This window comes from Caretta caretta, chromosome 2 (genome assembly GCF_965140235.1).
Source record: "Caretta caretta isolate rCarCar2 chromosome 2, rCarCar1.hap1, whole genome shotgun sequence".
Lineage (NCBI taxonomy): Eukaryota > Metazoa > Chordata > Testudines > Cheloniidae > Caretta > Caretta caretta.
In genome coordinates this window covers 183,377,874-183,391,033 of record NC_134207.1, presented here as the reverse complement: position 1 = coordinate 183,391,033, position 13,160 = coordinate 183,377,874, and the positions used below count along the sequence as shown (strand labels likewise).

Genomic DNA, 13,160 nt, shown 5'->3' with positions numbered 1-13,160 from the left:
TTTCCCTCTGTACATAGCTTTGGGGTCTTTTTGTAACTTTCCCCACAACTCATACACATTCACACACAAACACACACACATTTTCACAAATATACCATTGTGGAAAGTGCACTTTGTAGTGCTCCCCTCTGTCTTTTTGCTGTTGAAGACAAACACTTGAAAATCTAAATGCATAAGGCTTCTGTTTCCACCCAGCTGGGGAACACTCCATAAAGGTTGGGTGTTTCTGGGTTCTTCTGCCACTGGCACAGTGTGAATTGTGGGTGCCTTTTCCTAGCTCCTGTCTTGCAATGCAGTGGCAGGATGATATCTAGACATTGTGCCAGTAACTGCCTGTTTCTCCTCGCATTCAGCTCGTTCTTCCTCAAATGTCCTTCTGTCACCTGCTTCCATTTTGTTGGTAAATATTATTTGGTGTTCTGCATATATACAGAAACAACTACTAGACAAAGGGTAGCTTCTCCCTCCCCTATTTCCCAAACCTCCAGTATATTCAGTGCAAATGACCTTGATGTGATTTTTGAGGTGGTCAAAAACCAAAATCTTTTTCGGCACTTGGTCCAATATAAAAAGCTGCTCTCTGCCATTTTCCCTGTTTCCTGTCACTGATAAAAGATTGAAATAGGCCCTAGCCAAAACTGTGGAACCAACAACCCTGAGGTTTGGACTGAGATCTCTACATCTGTAGTGATAGGACACCTATCTCTATTATGGATTCTGACAAAGCAGGCCCTGGACCCAAACCAGGCTCCAACTTCAGATTTTAGGGCATTTGGATCCAGATCCAGATTTTGTGGTTTGGGCCCCTTTCTAATTAAAGAGAAGCATTTATCAGAGATCGGTCTATACCAGGAATTGAGCATGTTAACAGCTAGAGCTAGTTGTGAAATTAGGAATGAGGCAAACGGTGCAGTTAGCAGGAGAAATCAGCCTGCTCCCTCCATAATAAAGTGAGGGTCCAAAGTTCATCAGCCATTACCAAACCATTATCTAGGGCTGTGGTTCAGTCTGTGGTTGTTCCAAGTAATTTGCTTGTGCTGTTTGTATCATATATGTATAGAATTTTTTATTTTCAATAACGATTCCTCACAACTCCTCATATACGCTGTACCAAGCAAAGTCATTCTGGTCCCTTAGAAGTGAATGCTTGTCAGTAGAGTTTGTATTTACACCTCTAAAATCAGAGGCCTTGTCTACAGGCAGAAACTGCACTGGTTTAATTTCAATCAGTTTTTAAACCCGGTTAGCTAATCCAGTGCAAAGTGCTGTGCGAACACTTAGGTCAGTTTAAAAAGGTCTTGTTTCAAGTCATCGGAAACCTGTTCTTAATTGACTTAGCTAAAGTGAAATAAACCTGGTTTAAACAGAGCTAAGAGTATCCACACTGCCTTTTGCACCAGTTTAACGAAATCAATGTCAAATTGCACTTTTAGTTAAACCGATGCAACTTTCTCATTAAACAAACCCTAAATTTAACAGCAAGCAGTGGTCAGGGAATCTGTCAGTCTATAGACCCTTCCCCAACCCCTATTCCCAACATTAATTCCAGATGCCAGAATTGCTTAAAGACAACTTAGTGCTATTTGTTCACTCATCTGTCCCTGCATTGTACTAGGCTAGAAAGTTGTCTGGAAATACTACACTTTACTACCTTTAATGAACATATAGCTGCTTCTGTTTAAGGATATCTAAGGTGTGCCTATATGCTGGTAAGGTACGTTTTTGAATGTGGTATGTAGTAAACCCTGATAATTGTCCATGGTTTCAAAACCCCAATGTAATCAGTAAGGCTGTCCAGAAAATAATGCTGTGCAAGAAAAAACAAAAGGCACCTGTGTACTGTGCAATAATAAGTATCAGGCAAAATACAGTATCACAGCTAATAGATGTACTTTATGACTGGAAACATCTATGTTTAATTGCATTTAAAATATGTAGTGAAAAAACCACAGTAATACATTTTTATAACAAACCCTTACATCTGAAGTCAGTATAATACAAAAAAGTGCTGATACCATTGTATTATTACGTTAAAGAAACTGATGCAAAATTTTGACAACATCTTCGAAAACGTTATGTAGCCCCTATCAGCAAACACTCCAAATTTTATGTGGAATAATTCTCAGAGGTGATCACCTATATTTTTCTTACCCAAGAATAAAACAACCCTCCCCCCATCAAAGAAAATAATTTTTTTGCATAGCTTTAAATATTGCTGCACTAACTCCCCTGCATCTTGCAAGACCATCTCAATTTAGGGACAGTTCTTTTAAAATTCGGAATAATTTTTTAAAATCCAGTTCTTCTCAAATACATAATATATAATTTCTAATAATTATAAATACATCATTTTTCTCATCTGATTTTAATAACATGCATTTGTATAGTTACTGTACAATTGAAACAGACATTGACTTTAGACAGTGTGTATGCGTTTATGTCAATTATATTGTTTAGACACACTGTTCAATGAATCAAGCGAATAGGGTGGAAAAAAAGAATAAGTCTCTGGTTAGAAACAATTTCACAGTGTTTACAGACAAAAAAACAAAAGGAAAAATATGTATAAGAAAAAGGATTTATTAGTACATAGAAAATTCCCACAATAGTTGAAACACACTTTAGAAACTAGTAAACACGTTAAATAGAGTTGTGCCCATTATGCAGTGCACAAGCATCTGCTTTGTCTTAATTAGACGGGGAGGTGAATGACCACTGTTTATTTTCATTTTCCTCATTAATTATGAAAAACTGCATTTAATTCATCTTGCATGGTGAGAGACTGGCTGCGCAGATGTAAGTCATAAGGGAAGTGGCTCTCGGTAGGCAACCTGAACATGGAGCTCTGCCCAAGGGGACCCCTGGGTGGCACTGCACAGTAATGCATGCCATAATTGTAATTTTTGCCATAGTCCAAGGCATCTTCTTGCTTCAGGGAAAATATCCCATTATAGTTAATTGGGGGAGGACTTAAGGGACCTTCAAACTGTGGGCTGGCACACTCAGGGGAAGTGCTTTCATAGAAAGATTCGTAAGCACTGCAGTAATTGTAGGGTTTCATAGACTTGGAATTGTCAAGAGTTCCGTGCCCTGGGGGAGTGCTGAGCTCAGGACTGTGATAGGGAGGATAGAAGCTGGAATATGGTGACCTTGTGTGATGGGCACTTTCCCCCGTCTGACCCATCAAGAAACTTCTGGCATTCAGCTGCAGGCATCCTGCCACCAAGTTTGTAGTTGGCTGGGATAGACCTTTGCACAAGTTTTGGACGAACGTGAGCAGGTCAGGTCTCTTGCCAATACGCAGGATTTCAGAAAGAGCCCAAATATAGTTTTTGGCTAGTCTTAAAGTTTCTATTTTAGACAGTTTTTGTGTTTTTGAATAACAAGGGACCACTTTTCTTAAATTGTCCAGAGCATCATTAAGGCCATGCATCCTGTTCCTTTCTCTAGCATTGGCTTCTTGCCGCCTGAATTTGACCCTTTCCACTCTTATCTTGGTTGTCTTTTTTTTCCTAAGGCCCCTCCTTCTAGGCAAACCATTCTCATCCTCCTCCTCTCTGTCTTCTTCCTCCTCTTCTTTTTCTGTGTCTTCTCCAGTGGCCCTTTTGATATTCTTTCCTCGGAGTACAATCTGCTTTGAAAAGCTTTCTGGCTTCTTAATTTGCTTTTGGTCCTCACTTTCTCTGGAAAACTTTCTGCACATCTGGGATTCTGGCATTACAACAGACTCATCAAATGGTAGTGTTAACATGGTTCTATAATCTTAAGTTACCTGAAAGAATGCCAGCACAATGTTTAAATGTTTCCATTTGTAAAGCTTGTATACTTACACAAACAGCGTCACATACCTTTCACTTGTGTATATACACACGTACATGTATAAAATACACAACACATTTTCTAACAAAATATGTTTATAACTTGCAAATGTTTTTTTCTATTTAGTTTTTTTAAAAAACGAGCTGCCAAAATTATAAAAACATCAAAACATGCATTATATCATCAATAAACTAAGCAAATTTAGTACGAGTAAATAAAGAGTAAAACTATGTTTAATCGTCATAATCAACTCCCTGCACATTTGTATTTTTTTAAACAAGCTTTTAGAATCCCCAACACTGTGGAATTTAAGCAAATGCAAAACATGATAAAGCAATGCGGAAATTTCATTAATCCAAATTCCCCTGGGTAAAAAATGAGAAGGGAGAGACCAGTCTTAAAAATGAAAAGTGCTATATCTCTATTAACTGACAGACAAATATTTTTTTAAATCACCTATTAACTTTCATTTTGAAGTTTGTTCACATGCATTCTTTCATGGATCAATATATTTAAGTCCAGTAAATTGGAATGGGTTAGAAAGGATTTAAATGGAAAAAAAACCTAAGACAAATGAATCATTCAGTGACTTAATTAAAATGAAGTGAGGTTTTCTAATGATCAAAATGAAAAATATATGAAACCGAGTATTTATTTCCTATTAGAAAAAAAAACAGGAATGATCTAATCCTAAACGTATTCATATAAAAAAGAGTTAGAAAATAAATTTTTTCTCTCTCATTTTTTAAAGGAAAGATTCTAAATTAATAGTACAGTTTTGTTGTTGGAATTAACTTGTTTTCTTTTTTTTCTTTTTCAATCAATCAGGGTTAAAAAACCCAACCACCAAAAACAAAAACAAAAAACCCCTCCACGCGTTAGCAGTGTTTATGTTCTGCAAGAATCAGACATCTCCCTCTAGCTAATATCTGACAGGAATGGGCTGTGGATTCTGATTGCAATTGTGCACGTGTGTTCAGAATCCAGAATGAAATGAAGAAATAATTTTCTTTTTGAATTGTTGTTTTTGTTTTCAGTCTTGAAGCAGCAAATACTTGGATCCACTGTCCTCAGAGACAAGCACAAATGAATGCAGAGACTTTTTAATAGAATAAAACTAAACAAACCCCCCTAATAAAAGACTAACTGTCTTAGTATTGCCTATACACTTGCAGTATTGCATAATCCCAGTGAAAGTATGCAGTTACATCATAAGAATGGAATGCTAGGAGAAGTTATAGGTAGTAAATAGCATACATAAAATACAAGACAATTATACTCTATCTTTAAACACTTGCATGCACACATAGCCCCAACTGAAATATATCTTTATTTATATTACCTTAGCTTTTTATTTCATTCAATACTCAGTTTTCATTTTTTGCCTTCCAAATCTTTTCAGTCTGAATGTCGCATCGTCTCCTGGAGTCTAGATCTGTGTATCTCTGCACTATCTCATTGATCTCTAAAAAGTGACATTGATGCCAACTGCCAGAGCTGGTACCCATGCCATCTGCTAGTGACGTCACAGGGCAGAGAAAACCATGTGATCCTTTCTCCTGGGACCTTCATTCTGCACTGATCATCTGGCATCCCTGTAAGTGGGTACCAGCATTCATGTATCAACACAGAAGGTTAGACTGATAGGGGGAAAAAATCTGTACCAGCATTTTACATACAGTAGGTGCATTTCTACTGGATCTGCCTCTGTTTAACAGGCAATCTATATAGATAGCCATGTCAACATTCAGTTTTATCTGTACCTACAGGTACAGCTACTCCATAGTTGTTAATATTGTATTACTTATTTAAAAAAGGGTTGTGTCATATTGATCAGAATCCCCTTTGTGCCCCATGGTACCTATAAAAAAGCAATTAAGGGACAGCTGAAATCAGAAAGAAATGTATGTACTATGACACACCTAAGCAGGTTTAGCTCAAGTGTAAGAAGTCACAAAAGTAGTTCTTGCTAATATTATTGTGAGAAATCTATGTGTGTGGTGCAAATTGCTGTGTGCTGCTCGAGAACACAAAATAACGGAAGAGTGTGTCCTTCTGGGGTCTGTGTGAGAAATCTTCTGGGTTTTTTTCTTCAGGGACTTTTTGCAATAATCCTGAAAAAAATTTGAAATCAGAAATATATTCTGAATGTTTCAAAAATATAATATTCCAATGCAATGCATGCCCCCTGCAACATCAGAAATTAGTGCGTTGCCAAAAACACATACACACTCACTTTTCCCACCTCTGATAAAATGCACTAGCTGCTTTCATTGTGATCCTTTTGTAGTCTTTCCCCTTTGCTTACTTTCTGTGTGTCTTGCCTTCTACTAAATATTTCCTTTGAAAATTAAGAAGTCTTTTCTGTCTTAAAATTTTAATTACAATTTTGTTCTTCCTTCCTGATTCTCTTACCTGTTTTTCCAACTGGCTCTTTTCCTACTTTTATACATTCTCTTTTCCTATTCTCATGTTCTCTCTCTCTCTGTCTCTTTCTCTCCTCCTGTCAGCTCTTTCTCCTGCTATCTGCTCTTTCTCCCTTAACCCTTTTGTCTCTCTCATCAACAACAGACAAGAAACTATTAAATAAAGCTGACAAAGCCTCTCAGCTAAGCCTTGCTATAGCACTTGTGACAAACTCTACCTTGTTTTTAGGAGAGAGACGTCACACACAAGCAAAATGTTATCAAGACTTAAAATAAGAACGGACTATCTTATGTAGAAAAATATTTCGTCTTTAATATTATCACATTTTGTTGCTTTTTAGTGACTAAGTAAGCTAAAAAGTGAGAGACTGAGTAAGCTTTTAGTATTAAAGTAATCTCTGGCAGGGCTGCTATTGTTATGGGTCTGTGTCAGCATTTCCATTATAAATCCTGTATTTGAAGGGTTTATAACTCATCTGCTTTAATTCACATTGGGCCCAAGCTTGCCATTAATGTTCTCAGCCCTGATCCAATTATTTTTGTTTTCACAAAGTTTCATTTAAATGTGTTTTGGACTTTTTTTTAAAGAAGAAGCTAGAAAAATTGTGTGTGTGTGTGTGTCAAAGTCAATTTCAGGAACCCTTTTATTTTCCCTTCAATTACAAAAAAACAAAACAAGACAAAACAAAAAAAAAAGACCACAAGCAAACTTTTCTTTTTTATTGCAGTGAGAAATCGCAGGCCATTAGTTCTTAATCTTGAGTGGGCCTATTTTTAAAAATAAATATATTTGAAGTGGCAAAGGTCTTAAAACGTAAGTAGCTATTGCAGAAGCACAGCAAGTAAGGTACTACTCGCACACTCATTTCATTCTATATTGACTATTACAATCTGTATAATAGAGCAGAGTGTAGCATCCCTTTATTCTCAACTGGAATTTATGTATTAAGATTTATATTGTGAAAGGTCCTAGGTATTGTTAACCTTTTCACAAATTTTGCATACTGAGAATATTACAAAATGCACAATATTCTAAATATGCAAAGTCCTGAAGCACTGTTTCAATGCATACTAAAAATACTATATAAAATCTAAGAAAAGGTTGACATTGTAACAGCTGTGTGTTAGTGGAAGAACTGTAAAATTTCCGGTCACAACATCTACTCTCCAAAAAACACATTGTCTAAGATATTTTGCACCCCTTCTCTCTGTTAGACTATTTAATAACAAAAAAAAAAAACCTGTAAAATCTATTTTTGCAAGTATTTTATGCTACCACTAAAATTAAAATAAATGAATTAGGATGTGGGGAAGGATTCAGTTTTGCAGACGCTTTATCCATCATTTGGCCGCTTTCATATTTTCAAATAAATTGTTAAGAAACAAAATAGCTGTGATATCAAGGTTTAAAAAGCATCCACTGTGTGTGCATAATAACTTTTCCTAAGGATTTTTACTGTGCATTTTGTATAATGGTTATATGAGATGCAAATGTGTACTGGTGTTAATATGCATTCACAGCATACACCATAACTGCTGCGTTGCTGTCTACTGTGAATGCCTGTTAAGAATAATAGGCTGGTACGTGGTGCTAAGGCTATCATATGTACTCCTGAGCAATATAGACTTTTTTGTCATTTTGCTGGTTTAAGCTATCCCTTTTCCTCTGGGATTACAAAGAACCAAGCAGCGTTTCTGTAAGAAACAGTCATGTGGTTATGCCATTTTTAGAAACTGTAGTGGTGTGATGGGGATGTACAAACCCTACACTGGGCCCAGAAGGGTTAAAGGGCAATACTGCCCCTTCAGGCCTGCAGAGCATGCTCCAACTGGAGAGGAAGCTTAAAAGGGAACCACTTATCTCACAAGGGTGAAGGCTGGAAAGAATGATAGGCCTATCCTGAGGGCTCCTGGGTGGCTACCTGCTCAGCCCGGTTGGGGCTGACGGTTTAGTTGTCTTTTCTTTACTTTTGCTTTCTGACATTGGACTTGGAGACTTTTCCGGAGAAGGATGGTAGGAAGTGACCCAGGGAGGCAGCTCCTCAGGGTGCTCCAGAGTGTCCAATGTTGCTGTCTGTCATCGGGACCTGGGTGGGAGCCCCATCGAGTGGGAGGGCCTGGGCTTTCCTACAAACTGTCCTTGTTGCAGAGCCATTTCCACCAACCGCCCCCCCCCCCAGCAGGGAGAGGGTAAGGATGTTGAAAACCCTCAGATGAGTCACATACAAAAGTTAGGAACTGAACCAAAGGCCCTCCTGCTGAAAGGCGAGAGACTGGAAACCAGGTGTGCTCACCACTAGGTGACCTGGCTCTCTGGGACTCTACTGCGAGGGGATTAATATCATTACTCATAGTTTGTCATGGTACATTTGGAATTTATTTTTTTCTTTCATACGCACCAACTGGGGTTGTCATATTTTTGTTACTGTAACTTACTGATACATTTAGAGCAGCGGGTCCCCATAAAAAGTAAGCAGTTTTCAGAGGTATGGCTCTTGGCTACGGCAGACATTGCCGTATAAATATATAATATTTATAAATATATAGGTGACACTCTGATCAAATTAACATTACAGGACAGTCAATGTTCACTTTGTAATGGCAATCACGGTTAAAAAATGTAAATAATTGGAAACCTTGGTTGTATTTTTCACATTATTTTCACCTTAATTCATACAGCATTTCCAGTCTCACGGACTTGTTTACTCTGTGTACCCATTTGGCTATTTCTCCCTTACTTTAGGGTCCCAGTTTTAGGATTAGACAGAGTCTTTGCTCAATGCCCATTATAAGAAGAGCTGTGTAGCTGCAAACCCAAGGAGGAGCCCTGGGATGGAATGGTGACTTCCTTTCCCAGCAGAAGAAGTAATTAGTGCAACCCTATAATGGTGCAGGTTAACTGTTGGTATGGGGCCAAGATACTGCCCAGTCTCTGCCACCTCCTGCTCAAGGTGAAGGAGAAGAGTACAAGACATGCAGCTCCATCTCATCTACCATGCTTCAGCCGCAGTGTGAAGAGAAGTAATGTGGCCACACAAAGGTGTGTGTGAATAGATCTTACTCCCCTTTACTCTATGGCATTGCTGCATTAGAGCCACACAATTTGCCGCTAAGTTTTTTGAAGATTGAGAGCGTTGGTGGTGTAATAAACATAAAGAGAGAATCTTCTAAGGCACTGATTGGCTTGGCCCAATTATCCCCACTGTTTGTTCAAGCAGAGGGAGCCATGGAGGGGGCAGGCTTCTGAGGAGATGCCTCTTCCTCCATAAAACTGGAGCACTTATTCCCTGTGGATTTCCAAGAGCTGTGGGGCTGGCAAGCCACACTCTGGGCTTTTGGAAACATCTCCCACCTGATAGGACAATCACTTGGAAACTCAGCAAGGTCCAGCTGTTGGTTTTTCTGACCCTTCCTGTTGACTTTGTGGGAGAGGATCATCCATTCCCTAATGACTGACCACACACTAAGGACCAAAACTGGAGTCTGCACTTAGGCACAGTGCCCTATCTGAATCAATGGGAGATCTGACTGAGTAAGGACTGCAGGATTTGCCTAGAAGAGCACAATAGCACATGCTGAGATGAACAGCTTATTTATAACGGCACAGCATGCTCTAAATTAAATGCAAGACACAAGGCTGTAAAGCAGTTAAATTAACATTGTATTGATAGAACCACAGAATAAAACCTAATGAAAACATGACTGATGTCAGCTTCTGTTGGACAGGCCCATTTTAGGAGATTGTAGGGTTCATCATAGGGGGAGCTGGTAGCACCTGTATATTTAGATTTTCATTTTACACTTTCCATTATAAATTGTTGCAAACTCTTTTGAGAAGTTCTGACATTTCTATTATTTGCATCTGATCTTTGAAATTCAGTAGGGAGAAAGTACTCACGCTAGAGAAGTGACTTTTCTTTGTACTCTGTAATTCCCATTCAGGTTTAGCTGAGCTGTAAACTGTTAAACTGCCATTTCCTTTCTCTTACTTATATTCCTCAGGTAGCATGCCAAAATACTAACTAAACACCTATGAAATTAATTTTTAAAAAACTCTATGTTAAAAGAATGCTACGCAAGTTACTAAGTAAAGCACTGGAAAGTTAGGAAAAGTGAGATTTATGATTACCCGTGCAACCTTAATTCTGCCCCTTGTGTGTGTATGCACTGTGATACTCCCCCAACAAGTGAGATCAGCTGAGGTGCTTCTGTTTACAGACCCACAATTTTAAGTCTAGGATAGTGGGCTTCAGGGCATAAAGAATCCCCACACCTTGGTTGTCTTCTAAACTCTGAAATTTGTGACATTTTGGGCAAAATCATGTGTTTACTGAATTTTCAGCACTCTGGTTTGATGAAGATGGGTTCAGTCTCCTTATAAAGAGCAGGAAAGTCATGGAACCAGGCAACCTGTCCCATAGAAATACTATTACCCCCATTTTACAGGGAATCCGGTGGATATGGGGAAGAGACACAAATGGAGATTAAGTGACTTGCGCAAAATTACACAGAAAGCTTATGCCAGAGCAGGGATTTTAACCCAAATCTTCTAAATCCCAATCTAGTGTCTTTCCACCAGATCATTCTTCCTCCTCCCTCTATAGCTGTGATCTAATGGTAGAATTCAACAATAACTAGAACAGCTTTTCTAAAAGTCTTAGTCAAAAAGCCTCCCAGGAAGTGAAAGACAAGATCAAGTTCGGCTCTTGTATAGAATGATTTGAAGTCAACAGCAGTTGGGCCACTTTTGCCAGTGGTGAGATTGATCTAAAGAGACTTGGCCATGGCATAAAATTTGAAGCCCAGGTCGTACTTTTCCAATGATGAGTTGATAATGCTATTCTTAGGCAATTATGTGATGCATTGTATCCATCCAGTTATCTTCCAGTGTCCGATGTTTCTCACCTTAAAAGGGAATTTATGTAATGCGTTTTTCATTAGATTTCTTGAAAGTCCACAAATTCATTCAGCAGGATTGTAAATTTCACATGTCCCCATTCAAAGAGTCATAATTTCCCTAGAAATGCCTGAGAAGCAGTGGGATGCCATCACATTCTCAGTAAGGCATGCGATTCTACACTTGCAGGCAAGACATAACCTCTCACGTACGGTGCGTATGAGGTGATGCTGTGCTGAGGATGGCGGTGTGTTCAGGAGTTGTACAGAATTGTCCTGAGGAAACAGCTGGTCCTAGCGCATACATACACGGCCCACTACTGCTGAGAGGAAAAGACTGAGATGGGGGGAAATACTCTCAAGTATCTTCTTCAAATGTATGGATTTTTGTTGTTGTTGTTGTCTGCGTTCAAAATATCTGCAGGAGACAGAGTGATTGTGATTTTTATTCTATCGGATCTAGACAAAGCTCCCAAAACAGGTTGTTGTCTGATAACAATTCAGTGATATTAGTTAAAATCAGCAGTAGGTCCTATTGCTGTCCAAAAGAGAGAAACAGTTATCAAATATTTGGGATGCAAGCTAATGCCAACCCTACCTGCAGTAATTTGTGCCCTTTAGCATCTGTGTTCAAATAATCCCTATGGGAATTGTCTAGACACCACGGTTTGTAAGCCTCCTCATACATGGGTGTTAGTCTTGACCAGAGATGGCTGTCGTTGGCTGTCTCACTCAGTGAAGTTGAATTGATAACAGTTCTCTACAAAAGGGCATCACATTACATTATGGGCTGGATTCTCATCTGTGCTAGACTAACACTTGGAAGGCAGTCATGGCTGTATGCTGCCTTTATTTCCCACTTGAATACTGGTGATGGCCAGGGGCCAGTCTGATTCCCATCACAGTTTAGAGCAGCATTAGGTCAGTGGCAATGACTAATTCAATGATCAACAGGAATAGACAACACTGAAGGTACTAGATTTACATGCCTTTGCAAATTAGAAAAAATGTTTTGCAGTGTTTTAATGGCAAGTTTTCTTGAGTAATTTTCTCAATTTCAACCAGCTAGAGTCTGGGGTTTGGTTGTTTTTTTCTTTTACTTTGTGTCTTTGTAATCATCTTTGATTAAATTTTCATTCCAAGCAAGCTGTTTCCTTGATCTCATCTGCAGAAAAAGTCCACAGCAAATTCTCAGAATATCAACACACAAACCTAATAAGGAAAAAAGTAGCCTTGCCTTCCAGAATCCCATTTTCCTATCAGATGTAGTGAGCAGGTAAATGAAAGTATAATTTAGAGCTAACTTCCAGGAAGCTCTCACATGAAATGTTCTCTTGAAGGTGCTAGAGCGGACTGTAAAAAGAAAAGGAGTACTTGTGGCACCTTAGAGACTAACACATTTATTTGAGCATAAGCTTTCGTGAGCTACAGCTCACTTCATCGGATGTGAGCTGTAGCTCACGAAAGCTTATGCTCAAATAAATTGGTTAGTGTCTAAGGTGCCACAAGTACTCCTTTTCTTTTTGCGAATACAGACTAACACGGCTGTTACTCTGAAACCAGTCAGAGTGGACTGTGTCTTTGCCGTGAGGAGTGGAAGAAATGTTTCCTGGGCACAAGGTTGTATGACAGTGAAAGATATTCAGCAGAAATAACCTGGATATATACAGTGTTTTGTGTTTTGTCCTTTGCTTCTGTCTGTCCTGTCAGTCATCCTCAAACTCTGGGAAATTGTAAAGCAGAAGGAATTATCAATTGGGCAGAACCACTTCTAGGGATGTGCAAAGAATGCCATCCCATGTGGGGTTGGGAGGGACAATGATTCAAGCATGTGGTTTTTTTTGCTAAATGGTAACAGGGTGGAGGGGTGAGAGCATACATTACATTATCAGCCTCTGCGCTACTTGGGTCTTATCCTGAGAGGAGCTGAATGTATTCAACCTGCACTGAAGTCAATAAGTATTAAGAGTCTGCAATACCTAGCAGATTAAGGCTCCTTAAGATCTTGGAATGCCTGGG

At 38.9% G+C, this 13,160-nt stretch overlaps 1 protein-coding gene across 1 annotated transcript; it reads right to left on the bottom strand.

Moving 5' to 3' along the window:
* Positions 1 to 1,873: 1,873 nt before the first annotated feature.
* Positions 1,874 to 5,412, bottom strand: NEUROD6 (neuronal differentiation 6). The gene is made up of 2 exons (XM_048839012.2): positions 5,162 to 5,412; positions 1,874 to 3,772 (listed from the first exon to the last, which is right to left on the bottom strand). Exon 2 carries the CDS (start codon positions 3,749 to 3,751, stop codon positions 2,738 to 2,740), a length of 1,014 nt encoding a protein of 337 aa, XP_048694969.1. The 5' UTR covers positions 3,752 to 3,772; positions 5,162 to 5,412; the 3' UTR covers positions 1,874 to 2,737.
* Positions 5,413 to 13,160: the final 7,748 nt, after the last annotated feature.

Bases quoted from the DNA above. Each gene is read 5' to 3' on its own strand.
- NEUROD6 (XM_048839012.2), bottom strand. From the start codon at position 3,751: ATGTTAACACTACCATTTGATGAGTCTGTTGTAATGCCAGAATCCCAG.